Here is a 16,912-nt window from a genome sequence, read left to right on the forward strand (position 1 = left end):
TAAACATAATACATCTAGAGTTCTTATCCATGCATCTTAAAATCCTAATAATGCACTAGGTACTCTAATTTATCATTAAATCTTAATAATCAATCTCTGGATATTGTCGAACATTTGATTTCGAGGTCGAGCATTAGACCAACAAGGGTCGAACGTTTCGTCAAAAGCAGTGAACAGTCGATTGGTACCACAATGCATGAAAAACTCAAAACTTCTACACAACCCACATTTTAGCTTAACCAAAGCTTATAATAACTCTATAAAAACATAATAAACCATAACATGAAAAACATGAACATGTTCATAATGATTTTGGAAAATATAATTACCCAATGCGATAAATCATAAACTCAGCATGGCATACTGGAAATTCACAAAATGCTTGATAAAAAAAATGAGGTTAGTGTATAATCATTGTGAAAAAAGGGGCTTGAGGTTCAAAGGTTACCTTATGGATGATGTAATGTAACACCTCGAAAATTTAATTAAATAGTAATTAACTTCATGGTTTGCCTCCCAGTCTCATTCTACGAGGAATAAGACTTATGTATCTCTACTCTTTAAAAAGAGAATACTATGCAGCAAAAACATTAAATATTCTATTAATTACAACTAGAGCATCTACCAAGAGTTATTACATTAATTGAATTCACACTATACAAATCATCGATATAAAAGATCCAAACAAAATTCTTAATACACAATCGAGCCTCAAATGCTAAGCCAACAACATCACCCAAAAGTAGTAATTGCCATGAGTGACCTTCAAAATCTTGACCTTCAACATCACCCAAAAGTAGTAATTGCCATAACCAGATTGATATCACTACGCCAAATGGCTGCATCTGCTTCGTGGTCCATCTCGAATCCAACATCTAAAGTGGTCCAACTATAAAATAACACATGTTCATAGGTGGAAAAGATACAAGTGTAGGTCCATGACTTAGTGAGTAATAATACACATTGTGGGGGGTTATTATGTAATAAACTCAGTTATTTATAAATCACATGCAACAATGCAAGGTTACAATTTGTCATTTGACAATGTCATTATGGATGCAATATAGATATAATGTATGATTTAATAAGAGAATTATGTCATATCCAGGATATTAACCCATTCCCGGCAGGTTGACACTATCCCTAGGGACCTGCAATACAATACTGGTGCCCCGCATATTGTACGTTACCGTCCATTATTAGCAATGATGTGCAAATTTATTTAACTCGCAAGCGCACGAATCGTTTGCAATATAATGTTGTGCGTGAGTGCGAGGTCAAATTCACAGGGAATTGTGTTGCGAAAATTAATTTCTATATAAACTAATTTTATCTTAACCTAGTGCCGAGTTTTTGGGATTTTTTTTATAAAGCAAAATAATAAACTAAATTAAAATTGAATAAGAACAATTAAAAAAAAATACTAAGGTTTTAGAATCCACCTTGCCATATCAAACAACACATTCTTGTATTTTATTCATACACCCGATAAACAATTATGCCTTATTGATTGTTCAAAGTCCCAAAGAAAATGCATATTAAAACATTCAATGAATCCAACCATTAAATAAATTACAACGAATACCCAATTGAAATTAAATCATCTAATGTATCTGTTTTCACAAACAAATCACAATGGATATCATCTTTCAATCAAATCATTCGATGTATCCATCGATTGAAACACATTGAATATCCAATTTTAAATTGATAATCATTCAATTAAAAGACATAAATCAATTATTGCAGGTTCTGAAATCACGCACGATTCTTTAGATCAAGACTAGAACATGTTCCTTCCTTCCATCTAAATGCATGGCGCCGCATCATGTGTCTATTCGGTTCAAAACAAAATATTCTTGCATGTATTTTTTTTTTTTTTGAACAAAAAACAGTACCTCATATATCATTACTCAGAAAATAAGAACTGACCCTACAAGAGGATCTAGGGACCATGTTGTTCCCTAGTTACAATACTCTTAATACTCATAGGAAAATCTTCTATCCAGTTCATCTTTATCTCCTGTCTTGTGGCTTCCTTTGCAAGTGTGTGCGCAGCAGTATTACATTCTCTAGGAATAAAAGAGAACACCACAGATTTGAACCAAGACATCTCTGAATGAATGCTTTCAATAAAGTGGCCTATCTTGGATAAAAATGGGGGAGCTGAGTTAATTTCCTTAATTACTTGGGCTGCGTCCCCTTCAAATATGACCTCAAATAATCCTACTTCCTTACAGAATTGCATAGCACATAGAGCTGCCATCACTTCTGCTGTACTTGGATCCGCCATCAGCTCCTTTGTTACACTCCTAGTGTAATACCCGGGAAAGACAACTCACTTAAGTTATCAAAATATGTGCATAAATATAACACTTAAGAATTGCTCTTAGTCTAATTGAGTTATATAGTTATGCATGTAGAGACTTGGATCAGTAAAGTGAAGTCGATCGAGCGACTTTCTGGTCGATCGAGCGATTATAGGTCGATGTCGATCGAGCGACTTCGCCCAGTGCAGTGCAGTTTCCGCTAATTGCAAAAATTGATTTTTCCACCTAATGATTTGGGACCCACACGTGGTACTTGATGCCAAACGATCATGCCCATATTTAGTTAGCCTAGTTAGCCCATTTTGGTTGAAGCCCAACTAGATTTCCTTAGATATCATGTAATCATGGACTAAGATATGGAATAGTCACCTATGAGATTTGAGCTATGGATTTGAGGTGTTGGCTGGCTCAAATCCGGCCATTGAGATGATGATTTGTTTGTTAAATCTCAGCCCTTCAAGAGTGCTATATATAGGTTGCATGGGGAGTTGATTTTCATGAAGAAGAAACAAAACTATAGCCAAAACTCTCTCTCACTCTAGTGCTGTAGAAGTAGCACGAAAATCCTCCATTTTCACCTCACTTTCCAGCACCTAGCAAGCCCAATTAAGCTCCAAAACCACCCTCATTCTCCCACAAAATCAGTGGTAGAGTGTGAGTGGAAACCTCCTTTGTTTTGAGACCAAGAAACCAAGCTTTGCAAGTGGAACTCTCTTGGACAGCAACTCTCCTTCACTCTTTAAGTTATTGGGGAACTTTGGGTGAGTATTTTCTCCCTTAAACTTCCCATAAGATCAAGTAGTTCTATTGTTATTTGAAATCATGACTTGCTCTTGCTTTTAATTATGCATGTTGTATGAAAAGTTGGCTAACTTACATGTGAGTATATGTGTAAGCATGTGGATGAGTATTTACAACATGAGATTAGTAATTTAGAATGGGTAAATTGTGTTTTAAAAATGGATCAAGAAATGTAAGTGTGAGAGTATATATATGTTGAGGTTTTGATATATATATATATATATATATATATATATATATATATATATATATATATATATATATATATATATATATATAAATTAAAAGAAAAGAGGTGAGCAATATCTAGGTGTGTGTTATAAGGATGTGTGACTTAAAGAAGAGTAAAATCATATGTGTGCTTGATTATATGACAATGTATCCTTATTTTTAAAGTGTGTTATGTGATGGATAATTCTAGTAGTGCTAATACAAGAGTTGGTGAGTAAGCATTAAAATAGATAAATAAGAGATCATGTTTAAATCTGTAGCCGTTGCAATTTCTAGGAAGAGATATGGTAATAATAATGATTTCATGAGAATGCTTTATTAATTCGTTATCATCATATGATGGTTGTTATGCAGTTGTAAAGGAAAATATTTGGAGCAGAAACTAGTAAGTATCTCTATACTTACTGAGGACGAAGCTGGTTGACTTTTCCTATAATATTATGCTTACTGCTTTATTTACTTGTTTGCGCATGTGGCTTTGCATGTTTTATTATTTTTATTAATCTGTCTAATAACAAGCTGCTGGATCTAGATCCACAGTGGGTACGCGAGGCTTCACATGAGTTCCTAGGTTCTCAGTGAATGAGGAGGTATCTGAAAAGAGAATAATAAATACAAAAACTGGTGTACCTAGGTCACCAGGGATTCCGAGGTTTCCAGGAGCCTAGGCTCCCAAAGAAAATAATTAAAAGTTAAAGGGAGGAAGCCCAGGCTTCAAATAACACGCTAACCGTGCCTAGGCCAACAGAGGAGTGGAAAAATGGAAATACCTAAAACTATACCCTTAAAACTGTCATTGCTTTATGATTACGTTTATGTTCATTTTATGTCTATGACTCGCGATCATGGATTATATTTTGTATATACATGTGATTATATGGCCATTGCATTGTGTTGCATTAATTAAATAAATCAGCACTCATATTATTATTTTAAACAGCGGACTCACTTTAGTGTTTATGTTATTTTCTTCTCTTTGTATGGTATTTGTAATGGTTCAGGCTATGAAAAAGAAGAGGATTATCAGGACTATCCCGACACATAGATGGTTCCTGGTTCAGTTTTTGTAAGGCTGGATAGCCTATATTTTGGGACTACCCTGTTATAGTCCATTAGCCTAACTTAAGACAATACTTATAATTTTCCGGTTATATATAGATATTTGGCTTGTATGATTATCTAGCTCTGTGAGGTATTACTGTTTGTATAATTATGCTGACTGGCTCATTATATATATATTTTGAGGTATTTCAGTAGTAGCTCTGAGGTGTCAACCTATTCCCAATTTATATTACATTTATTCCGTTGCCAATAATTACCTCTGATAAGTTAGTAATGTCTCGTGGAAATTCGAAAATTTTCACTTACGCTTTTTGTAAAAGCGGGGCGTTACATTTTGGTATCAGAGTAGTTTGCTTTGAGGACCTTAGGTTTGACCTTAGCATAAGACCTAGGCACACAGAGCTATAGGGACATAAAAGTATTTTTGCTTGTATATATATATATATGTATATGCTAGATATTAATTTGAATTTCATGAGTTAGAATAAGAATAAAATAGATAGATGTATATGTGCACTTAGAATTTTGTGGTTTACGATCATTGTTTATTTGAGTAATTTTGAGTGTTACAATTATTTATAACATGATTTGTTTATGAAATCTTTATCAGTGGCTGATTGTTAAATAGTTAGGTTATTAGTTTATTGTTTGGTTTTAAACATTGTATAGTCGCTTAAAGGAATGTTAGTATCCAACAAATGTGGAATAACTGTTCCTTTAAAACACAGAATCATGCCTCCTAGACGCCGTCCCCTCTATGACTCTAATCGTGTTCCCCGTCCTGAAGAAAATGGTGAGGAGGATCTGCCACCCCCACCTCCACCGCCACCATTCAATGATGGCATACACCCAGCTTTAGTACAACTTATAGCTGACACCACTAGGCAACTAGCCTAAGTGATATCACGAATTCCACGACCCAATGAACGAGCCGAACCCGTGGGTTGTTCATTACGCGATTTTGCTAGGTATCACTTCCGAACTTTTGAAGGAACGGAAGGGCCAAATGTTGCAGAGGCTTGGCTCACAGATATAGATGTACTGTACACCACCCTCGGTTGTATAGACGAGCAGAAGGTTCAGTACATCGTATTGCAGTTGACGGGCGAAGCTAAGAGATGGTGGACTGTAAGGAAGGTGCTGCTTGGGGAAAGAACAGTAATTACTTGGGAGATGTTTAAGGAGGAGTACAATCGACGGTTTTTCCCTCGATCTCAGAGGCAACTGCAAGCGATAGAATTCCAGAATCTAGTCCAAGGTGACATGACTGTAGAGCAATATTCCGCCAGATTCATGGAGTTAGCTCGGTTCGCAGCCAATCTTATCCCTGACGAAGAAACGAAAGCGGAATGATTCGAGAATGGCCTTAACCCTCGCATCAGAGAAAGAGTGATCTGCTTGGAAATAAAGGAATATGCTAGATTGGTAGAAGTTGCGTCCCTAGCTGAAAGAGGAATACGGGAATCAGCTGCAGCATATGAATTGAAGAGACGTTCGAAGCAGCAGATAACACGCCCAGTCAAGAGGCAGGCTGTTGGAAGTGGCTCCAAGCCTACCCTGGGAAAGAACTTTTCGAATCAGAAGACTGTCTGCAGCAAATGTTCAAGTATTCACGAAGGAGATTGTAGACAGGGAACGTCCACCTGCTTTAGATGTAGAAAGCCGGGGCATTTTCTGAAGGATTGCCCTATGAATGCTGCGGGAGGAGCGAAACTTCAAGGAAGCGGAACTCAGGCACGGGTGTATTCTCTTATGCCCGGAGGAGAAGAAGGAGTCGAAGGTGACGAAGAGGATGCGGATGCGGTAACAGGTACCATTCCTCTTTTTGGTAAAGTAGCGAGTACTCTTTTTGATTCAGGTGCAACGCATTCTTTCATATCATCTACATACGTTAAATTATGTAGCATGACTCCTCGACCCTTGAACCAAAGTATAACTGTATCCACACCTATTGGGAATATAGTTACTTGTAGGAAATCCATTGATAACTGCCCTATCGTCATAGGAGATAGAGTTCTACCAGCAAACCTAGCCATATTTCAAATGTTAGGTTTTGATGTAATTCTAGGAATGGACTGGTTGTCGAAGCACTATGCCAATATCGACTGTAGAAAGAAAGAAGTTGTCTTTCGCTCTCCAAGCGAAGAGGAATTCAAATTCTGTGGATCTCGAGTACGAGCCACTCCACCTCTTCTTTCTGCTATTCAAGGAAGGCGAAGCATTAGCTGTGGTGCACAAGCATTTTTAGCCTATGTCAGGGCTGAGTCGGAAGAAGAACGTAAGCTGGAAGATATACCTGTAGTGCGCGAATATCCAGACGTTTTCGCCGAGATCTCAACTGGGTTGCCACCTGATCGAGAAATTGAGTTCTTTATCGATATGATGCCAGGAACTCAACCCATTCATAAAGCACCATACCGTATGGCTCCATCAGAATTGAAGGAGCTGAAGAAGCAACTTGAAGACTTGGTAGACCGGGGTTTCATTCGCCCTAGCGTCTCACCATGGGGAGAACCCCTTCTGTTTGTAAGGAAGAATGATGGATCCTTGCGTATGTGCATTGATTATCGCGAACTCAACCGAGTAACAATCAAGAACAAGTATCCGTTATCAAGGATTGACGATCTATTTGACCAATTGAAGGAAGCTACGGTATACTCCAAGATCGACCTTCGATCGGGGTATCACTAGCTTAAGGTAAAGGAAGCAGACATTCCGAAGACGGCAATACGTACGCGTTATGGACATTACGAGTTCTTAGTCATGCCATTTGGAGTGGCTAATGCACCTTCTGTATTCATGGATTTAATGAATCGAGTGTTTCACAAGTACCTTGACCAGTTTGTGGTGGTGTTCATAGATGACATCTTAGTTTATTCTGCCACTAGCAAAGATCACGAAGAGCACTTGAGGACAATGCTGAGCATCTTGAGAGAGAAGAAGCTTTTTGCTAAGCTTAAGAAGTGCGAGTTTTGGCTGAAGGAAGTCTCGTTCTTAGGTCACGTAATTTCGGAAGATGGAGTAGCAGTTGACCTAAGAAAGATTGAAGCAGTGACCAATTGGGAGCGACCATCGAATGTAAATGAGATACGGAGTTTTTTAGGGTTTGCGGGATACTACCGAAGATTTGTTGAAGGTTTTTCTAAACTTTCAAGGCCTTTAACTGCATTGACGAAGAAGAATGCTCATTTCATCTGGAGCGATGAATGTGAGGAATGCTTTCAAGAGCTGAAGCAAAGGTTAGTATCTGCACCTGTCCTGACCCTTCCCAAGGAGTCAGAGAAATTCGTTATCTTTAGCGATGCATCTCTTCAAGGCCTAGGTTGCGTGCTCATGCAGCAAGGCAAGGTGATCGCCTACACGTCGAGACAACTGAAGGACCACGAGAGAAATTATCCTGTGCATGATTTGGAACTTGCAGCCATCGTTTATGCGTTGAAGATTTAGAGACATTACCTACTTCAAGAGACAGTGGAGATCTACACCGACCACAAGAGTCTCAGGTACATTTTCACACAAAAAGAATTGAATATGAGGCAGCGAAGGTGGCTTGAGTTAATCAAGGATTACGATTGCAATATCATGTACCATCCGGGGAAAGCAAACGTTGTAGCAGATGCGTTAAGTAGGAAGTCGTGCGGTATAATCTTAAGTTCTATCACCACCCCAGATCAACTGGCTCAACGTCTAGAAGTGATTCAACTGAACGTTGCGGAGGAGCAAGCAGTCTTAGCAACTTTGGTTATTCATCCTCTAACTTTTGATAGAATCAAAGTGGCCCAGGAGAATGATCTTGAAGTGCAAGGATTGGTGAGGAAGGCTAATCATAGCAGCGCTTCTGGATTTTATTTCACGGATGATGGTTTGTTGAGAATGGTGACACTAGGATTGTCATACCTAACGATGTGGAACTGAGAAGAGATATCTTAGATGAAGCCCACAAAACGCAATATACGATTCATCCGGGGAGTACCAAGATGTATCAAGATTTAAAGAAGAAATTCTGGTGGCAGGGTATGAAGCGAGATATTGCTGAATACGTGGCCCAATGTCATGCATGCCAACAAGTGAAAGCTGAACATCAAAGACCTGCAGGGCCTCTTTAACCTTTAAGTATTCCGGAATGGAAGTGGGATCAGATTGCCATGGATTTTGTTGTAGGCTTACCGAAGGCACCCGGTGGCCAAGATTCCATTTGGGTTGTGATCGATAGGCTTACCAAAAGTGCTCATTTCATTCCATTTCATATCACCGATCCGGTACCGAAGTTAGCTGAAATGTACATTAGAGATATCGTCAGATTACATGGAGTGCCTGTCTCTATTGTATCCGACAGGGATTCCCGATTTACTTCTAGGTTCTGGAAATGCTTGCAAGACGCATTGGGAACTAAGCTCAACATTAGCACTGCTTATCATCCTCAGACTGATGGACAATCAGAGAGAACTATTCAGATTTTGGAAGACATGTTGAGATTGTGCGTGCTGGATTTTAAAGGTAAGTGGATCAAATATTTACCTTTAGTCGAATTTGCCTACAACAATAGTTTTCAGGCGACTATCGGAATGGCACCATATGAAGCGCTATATGGGCGAAAATGTAGATCCCCGTTATATTGGGATGAAGTGGGTGAAAAATATCTCATCGGGCCTGAAATGATGCAAGACATGAAGGACAAGATCTCTGTTATTCGAAGAAGGATGCTGACAGCCCAAAGCCGGCAAAAGAACTATGCAGACAAGCACCGCCGTCAATTGGAATTCAATGTGGGTGACCTTGTCTACCTAAAGGTCTTGCCGATGAAAGGAGTAATGAGGTTTGGCAAGAAGGGAAAGCTGAGCCCAAGATTTGTAGGACCCTTCGAAGTTAAAGAGGTGATCGGCCCTGTGGCGTACAAAGTCGAGTTACCGCCAGCTTTATCTGGAATCCATGACGTCTTTCATGTTTCAACCCTGAGAAGACATGTTCATGATCCGCGCCATATCATAGACTTCGAGCCTCTACAAGTGCAAGACAATCTCAAGTACGAAGAACTGCCAATTCAAATTCTTGATCGCAAAGAGCAACGACTAAGGACCAAAACTATTCCCTTAGTTAAAGTTCTATGGCGAAACCACGACGTTGAGGAAGCATCATGGGAACTTGAACATGAAATGAGGAACAAATATCCACATTTTTTTTGAGGTTTGAAAACTCTTTGCGATATTTGATTAAAATACTTGCTATGTTTTTTTTAAATGTCATACATTTGTGTTATATATTTGCCTTGACTTTCAGGCATGGATCCAGAAGGGAATCCTATGCCACCTGGTTTTCCGTTAGTACCTCCTGATGTTCCAGAGGACCTACCGGCACCTGCTGATATTCCTTTGGAGCAGCCAGCGGCCCCAGGATTATTTGCTTTAGGACCTATTCCTTTGGGTGTGTTCGACCCCGTAGGAGAGTTCATGTTACTGCAGCAGACTTACTTTAATAATCAGGCTCTTAACGAAATAATACTTGATAGGATGGCTCAGATACATCATGAGATGAGATGGGATATTCCGATGGAAGATTTTGCCCCTGAAGAAGAACACCAGCCGGAGGAGGAGGAAGCTCCTTTTGATCAGGCAGAAGAGATCCCTGCGGCGCCATCCATGGATATCTTCACTGACGATGAAGATGACTAGGTAACAAGAAAGAAATTATTATTTCTTGACTCTTATTAGACTTTATTTTGTCTTTTATGATTGCAAATTTCGAGGACGAAATTTTTGTAAGAAGGGTGGGATGTAATACCCGGGAAAGACAACTCACTTAAGTTATCAAAATATGTGCATAAATATAAGACTTAAGAATTGCTCTTAGTCTAATTGAGTTATATAGTTATGCATGTAGAGAGTTGGATCAGTAAAGTGAAGTCGATCGAGCGACTTTCTGGTCGATCGAGCGATTATAGGTCGATGTCGATCGAGCGACTTTATTTTCGATCGAGCGACTTCGCCCAGTGCAGTGCAGTTTTCGCTAATTGCGAAAATTGATTTTTCCACCTAATGATTTGGGACCCACACGTGGTACTTGTTGCCAAACGATCATGCCCATATTTAGTTAGCCTAGTTAGCCCATTTTGGTTGAAGCCCAACTAGATTTCCTTAGATATCATGTAATCATGGGCTAAGATATGGAATAGTCACCTATGAGATTTGAGCTATGGATTTGAGGTGTTGGCTGGCTCAAATCTGGCCATTGAGATGATGATTTTTTGGTTAAATCTCAGCCCTTCAAGAGTGCTATATATAGGTTGCATGGGGAGTTGATTTTCATGAAGAAGAGACAAAACTCTAGCCAAAACTCTCTCTCACTCTAGTGTTGTAGAAGTAGCACGAAAATCATCCATTTTCACCTCACTTTCCAGCACCTAGCAAGCCCAATTAAGCTCCAAAACCACCCTCATTCTCCCACAAAATCAGTGGTAGAGTGTGAGTGGAAACCTCCTTTGTTTTGAGACCGAGAAACCAAGCTTTGCAAGTGGAACTCTCTTGGACAGGAACTCTCATTCACTCTTTAAGTTATTGGGGAACTTTGGGTGAGTATTTTCTCCCTTAAACTTCCCATAAGATCAAGTAGTTCTATTGTTATTTGAAATCATGACTTGCTCTTACTTTTAATTATGCATGTTGTATGAAAAGTTGGCTAACTTACATGTGAGTATATGTGTAAGCATGTGGATGAGTATTTACAACATGAGATTAGTAATTTAGAATGGGTAAATTGTGTTTTAAAAATGGATCAAGAAATGTAAGTGTGAGAGTATATATATGTTGAGGTTTTGATATATATATATATAAATTAAAAGAAAAGAGGTGAGCAATATCTAGGTGTGTGTTATAAGGATGTGTGACTTAAAGAAGAGTAAAATTATATGCGTGCTTGATTATATGACAATGTATCCTTATTTTTAAAGTGTGTTATGTGATGGATAATTCTAGTAGTGCTAATACAAGAGTTGGTGAGTAAGCATTAAAATAGATAAATAAGAGATCATGTTTAAATCTGTAGCCGTTGCAATTTCTAGGAAGAGATATGGTAATAATAATGATTTCATGAGAATGCTTTATTAATTCGTTATCATCATATGATGGTTGTTATGCAGTTGTAAAGGAAAATATTTGGAGCAGAAACTAGTAAGTATCTCTATACTTACTGAGGACGAAGCTGGTTGACTTTTCCTATAATATTATGCTTACTGCTTTATTTACTTGTTTGCGCATGTGGCTTTGCATGTTTTATTATTTTTATTAATCTGTCTAATAACAAGCTGCTGGATCTAGATCCACAGTGGGTACGCGAGGCTTCACATGAGTTCCTAGGTTCTCAGTGAATGAGGAGGTACCTGAAAAGAGAATAATAAATACAAAAACTGGTGTACCTAGGTCACCAGGGATTCCGAGGTTTTCAGGAGCCTAGGCTCCCAAAGAAAATAATTAAAAGTTAAAGGGAGGAAGCCCAGGCTTCAAATAATACGCTAACCGTGCCTAGGCCAACAGAGGAGTGGAAAAATGGAAATACCTAAAACTATACCCTTAAAACTGTCATTGCTTTATGATTACGTTTATGTTCATTTTATGTCTATGACTCGCGATCATGGATTATATTTTGTATATACATGTGATTATATGGCCATTGCATTGTGTTGCATTAATTAAATAAATCAGCACTCATATTATTATTGGAAACAGCGGACTCACTTTAGTGTTTATGTTATTTTCTTCTCTTTGTATGGTATTTGTAATGGTTCAGGCTATGAAGAAGAAGAGGATTATCAGGACTATCCTGACACATAGATGGTTCCTAGTTCAGTTTTTGTAAGGCTGGATAGCCTATATTTTGGGACTACCCTGTTATAGTCCATTAGCCTAACTTAAGACAATACTTATAATTCTCCGGTTATATATAGATATTTGGCTTGTATGATTATCTAGCCCTGTGAGGCATGACTGGTATTACTGTTTGTATAATTATGCTGACTGGCTCATTATATATATATTTTGAGGTATTTCAGTAGTAGCTCTGAGGTGTCAACCTATTCCCAATTTATATTATATTTATTCCGTTGCCAAAAATTACCTCTGATAAGTTAGTAATGTCTCGTAGAAATTCGAAAATTTTCACTTACGCTTTTTGTAAAAGCGGGGCGTTACATCTGTGCCACCATGGATGAAGGGTTTTGTAAGATTCTCCACCCTTGCTTAGCTAATAAAGCCTTGTTAAAAAGGGTCAAATCTCTAAAACCAAGCCCTCCTACTAATTTAGACCGTCCCATTTTTTCCCAACTCATCCAATGGATGTGAGATCTCTTGGACATATGGGTCCACCAAAAATTTTGCATCATCTTGTTTAACTCCTTACACAAAGATATTGGCAATTGAAAAAACTCCCATACTATATGTTGGTATGGCTTGTACGACCGCCTTCAAGAGCACCTACTTCCCCGCTTGGGAAAGAAACTTCACCTTCCAATTACTAAGCCTCTTGGATACCCTCTCAACAATATCATTGAAAGCTAGTCTTTTAGATTTCCCAACAACAATAGGCAACCCCAAATATGAATTAATTCTAGTAGCCTCAGCCAACACTGATTGCGATAGAATTTCCTGCTTTTTCTCATTGCTGGTATTTCTACTAAAAAATATGGATGTCTTATTCAAATTGAGTTTCTGCCCCGATCCTGCTTCATAAACTTCTAATATTTTCATTAACCGTCTCTACTCTACCGAATTAGCCTTACAAAACAGTAGGCTATCATCTGCAAAAAAGAGATGGCTTAAACGTGGACCTTTAGGGGAGGTAGGGACCCCAGTTATGACCCCTCTTTGCTCTGCCTTATGAAGTAAAGTGCTGAAAACTTCCGCGCAAAGGAGAAAAAGGTAGGGGGAGATAGGATCCCCTTGCCTTATTCCCCTCGTCGGCTGGATATTACCCATCGGGTTTCCATTCACTACCACCGAATAGGTCACAGACCTAATGCAGGTCATGATTAATTGCACCCACCTCATCTCAAATCCCAACCTGAACATGACTTCTTCTAAAAAATTCCACTCAACTCGATCATAAGCCTTGCTCATGTCGAGTTTAATTCCCATAAATCCCACTTTGCTCCACATCCTTGTTTGCATAGAATGCATAGTTTCATATGCAGCAATAACATTATCAATGATCAATCTACCAGGTATAAAAGCACTTTGGTAGCAGGAAATGATATCTGGTAGCACTAATTTCAGCCTATTGGCCAGCACCTTGGAAGTCAACTTATAAACAACATTGCACAATGAAATTGGACGGAAATCCGTGACAGAACCCGGAGAAGCAACTTTTGGTATGAGGGCAATATGTGTTATGTTAATGCTAGGATCCATGCAACCCGAGTTCAAGAAATGTAAAATTGCAAAACATACCTCAGGGTGCACAGTGGCCCAATTATGTTGATAGAAGCATGCAGGAAAACCGTCTGGCCCCGGTGCCTTCAGAGGTGACATTTGATTTAAAGCAGTTGTAATCTCCTCGATGGTGAATTCAGCCAAAAGTTTTTGGTTCATTGCTGCAATAACCTTTTTTTCCAACACCTCCACACAGGCTTCCACCTCCAGAGATTCTCCAGCCTTGAACAGGTCACTGAAATAATCTACAAAGGCCTCTTCAATTTCTTCCTTTGATGAGCACATCCTACCCTCTTTATCCTTGATCTGCTTCAGTCTGCTTCGGTTGTGCTTCTAGTTGGCATAGGCATGGAAAAACTTTGAATTGCGATCATCGTGCATCAACCAGTTTTCCTTAGCTCTCTGCCTCCACTTCAGCTCCTCTTGCTCGAGTAATGAGTCCAATTCTGATTTTAATTGGCCTTCTAGTTCCGGCAAATCAACGTGATCTTGCATTTGAAGTACCTTGAGATCCTGTTCTTTCTTCTGAATTTTTTCCTCCACTGTATTGATCTGTTTTCTCACCCACTGTTTCAGAGACCTTCTGCACCTAGATAATTTTCCTTGGATTTTATTCCAGGGATCGGGATGTTTAACTTTTTTCCTCCATACTTGCTTAATGACTTCCTTATGGCCTAGTTGCTTGGACCAACTGGCCTCATATTTGAAATGTCTACATTTACTCCACTGTATATCCTTAGTGCTAGAGAAGTCCACCATAATTGGATGATGGTCAGACTGAGTTCGGGCTAGAACAAACACTTCCACCACATCAAACAACTCATTCCACCCCATAATTGCTACAGCCCTATCCAGTCTTTCCATCGTGAAATCTCCGCCACTTCTCCCATTGGACCAAGTAAATTTCAGCCCTGTGAATCCCAAGTCAGCCAGGCCACTGTCCTCCAGAGCTTGACGAAAGGCTTGCATTTGACCCTGGGGCCTAATGGTCTTGCTTGATTTTTCAACAGCAGAAATTATTTCGTTGAAGTCCCCTACACATAACCATGGATCCGGAGCCAAAGTACCAAGATGTCTGAGAAGAGACCATGAACCTGGTCTCTTAGCCACTTCAGGGTGGCCATAGAAGCCTGAAAATTTCCACTCTTTTGCGGTGCTATCCAACTGTATAATAGCATGAATATGTCGTCTACTGTAATTCTGTATTGTAATCAAAATGTATGACTTCCACATTAGTGCTAGACCTCCACTTTTCCCATGGCTATCCACCACGAAAATTCCATCATAGCCAAGCCTAGTTTTAATAGACTCCATTTTCTTCCTGTTTAGCTTGGTTTCCATAAGGAAGACCAAACTGGGTCTCTTTTCCTTCACCATTCGATGAAGGACTCGAACTGTCCAGGGGTTCCCAAGCCCCCGGCAGTTCCAGCTCAATACAATCATTGGGAAAGGCGGGGCTGTGCAACAGCCACTGCCTGAATTGTTGAATCCTGTACGAGGTTAACATCATTGATCCTACCTTTTTTGTTTGAGCCCGCTTCTGCCTCCTCAATCGTCTTCTCCCCCTTTCTTTTTCCAACCTTCTCTTCCTCGTGAATCTCTAGACTCGCTTCATGGTGAGTCAGCCGTGTTTTCTTCTTCCATGTAGGGCGCGAGACATACCCCACCTTGGCTTGAGTAGCTGCATCCCTTTCCTGTTGGGCCTGAATGTCAGTGTTTCTTGTCCTCTTTGTCACATTGGGAAGATGACAACTACCTGCTTCCTTCAAACTTACTCCTTGCGATGCAGTGCTAGAATTTTCTGGAGAGTGTCTTTGCAGAGGAACAGAGCACCCCTCATGCACTGTTTTAGATAAACCGTATTGTGGTTTACTTGAGGGACACGTGTTTTCTATGATAGGGCCTCTAGATGTAACTTTGGGAAAATAGGACGTGGCAGTAGGATCCCAAGCCAGTTGGACTTCATGCAGCCCATCTCCAACCTCTTGCCACCTCATCTGACCCAACTTGGAGTCCCAACTTCCCACATAGCGTGGAGATGCCCCATGAGCCTGACTGTTTTCCAAAATTGCCCCTTGCTTTCCTCCAGCTGGAATATTTTTCAATTTATCTCCCCCTCCAGTTGTAACGCCTCTTGCCCCTTTGAGTTGGTAATTTTCATTATGGTCTTCTGCTACTTCCGCAACAGTCATATTTTCTCCATAACGGTTCTCCTGCGAATCTCCACTTAAATGAGTTGAGCTGTTTATGGAAACCTCATTACATCTCCGGCTCATCACCCGCCTAGATTTCCTCCCCCATGACTCATGCCCTTTCCGATCAGTTTCCGAAGAATCCGGACTTTACAAAAAAGAACGCCGCCTTGCATGCAGTGTAGGGTTTGGACTGCGTTGAACGTCACCGTCATCGTATCGATCAACGTCTGCAGTGCGATCCTTGGTATTCCCTTCACGTCTTTGTTGATGCCCATGTTCTCCTTTCCATTGCTCCTTAGAATCTTCTCCACCTCGCCATTTACGGAAAACAGAAGGTACCTTAAGCCATGGGCCAAACGGGTTATCTCCCGGTAAACCTCCATTACTCTGAACTCCTTGAGCTTTACAACCATCTCTACCATGACCAACCACTCCACATTGGTAGCAGAAGTTCGGAAGCTTTTCGTACTTGAACGTAACCCAGATAGATTTATTCTTAATATTGATCTTCCACCCCCTGTCCAGGGATTTGGTGAGATCAATGACAATACGAACCCGGAGATACTCCCCCCACGCTTCCTCCCCTTCATTGACTTCAACTTCTTCCACCGTTCCAACCGTGGCACCAATTTGATGCCCTATTGTCGATCCCATGCAAGCCAGTGGGAGATTATACATCCTAACCCAAAATGCAGCCTTCTCAAAAACCATCTGAGTAGGGGGTGTAAACCCATCAAATTCTGCAATGGCCACAAGGTTCCCATCGAATAACCATGGTCTCCCTTCCATAACATGGAGTTTTTCCCACTCCTGTTCAAATTCTATCAGAAACAGATTTTCTCCAAGCACCTTGAATGAAACTGATCCCAGTATCTTC

The 16,912-nt window shown here is 39.9% G+C and overlaps 1 protein-coding gene across 1 annotated transcript; it reads right to left on the minus strand.

The window, feature by feature from the left end:
- Positions 1 to 583: 583 nt before the first annotated feature.
- Positions 584 to 15,672, minus strand: LOC133853645 (uncharacterized). The gene is made up of 2 exons (XM_062289639.1): positions 13,859 to 15,672; positions 584 to 889 (listed from the first exon to the last, which is right to left on the minus strand). Exon 1 carries the CDS (start codon positions 15,281 to 15,283, stop codon positions 14,174 to 14,176), a length of 1,110 nt encoding a protein of 369 aa, XP_062145623.1. The 5' UTR covers positions 15,284 to 15,672; the 3' UTR covers positions 584 to 889; positions 13,859 to 14,173.
- Between the last annotated feature and the right edge of the window lie 1,240 nt (positions 15,673 to 16,912).

Source organism: Alnus glutinosa, chromosome 13 (assembly GCF_958979055.1).
Source record: "Alnus glutinosa chromosome 13, dhAlnGlut1.1, whole genome shotgun sequence".
In the NCBI taxonomy this organism is placed as follows: Eukaryota; Viridiplantae; Streptophyta; class Magnoliopsida; order Fagales; family Betulaceae; genus Alnus; species Alnus glutinosa.

Bases quoted from the DNA above. Each gene is read 5' to 3' on its own strand.
- LOC133853645 (XM_062289639.1), bottom strand. From the start codon at position 15,283: ATGATTGTATTGAGCTGGAACTGCCGGGGGCTTGGGAACCCCTGGACA.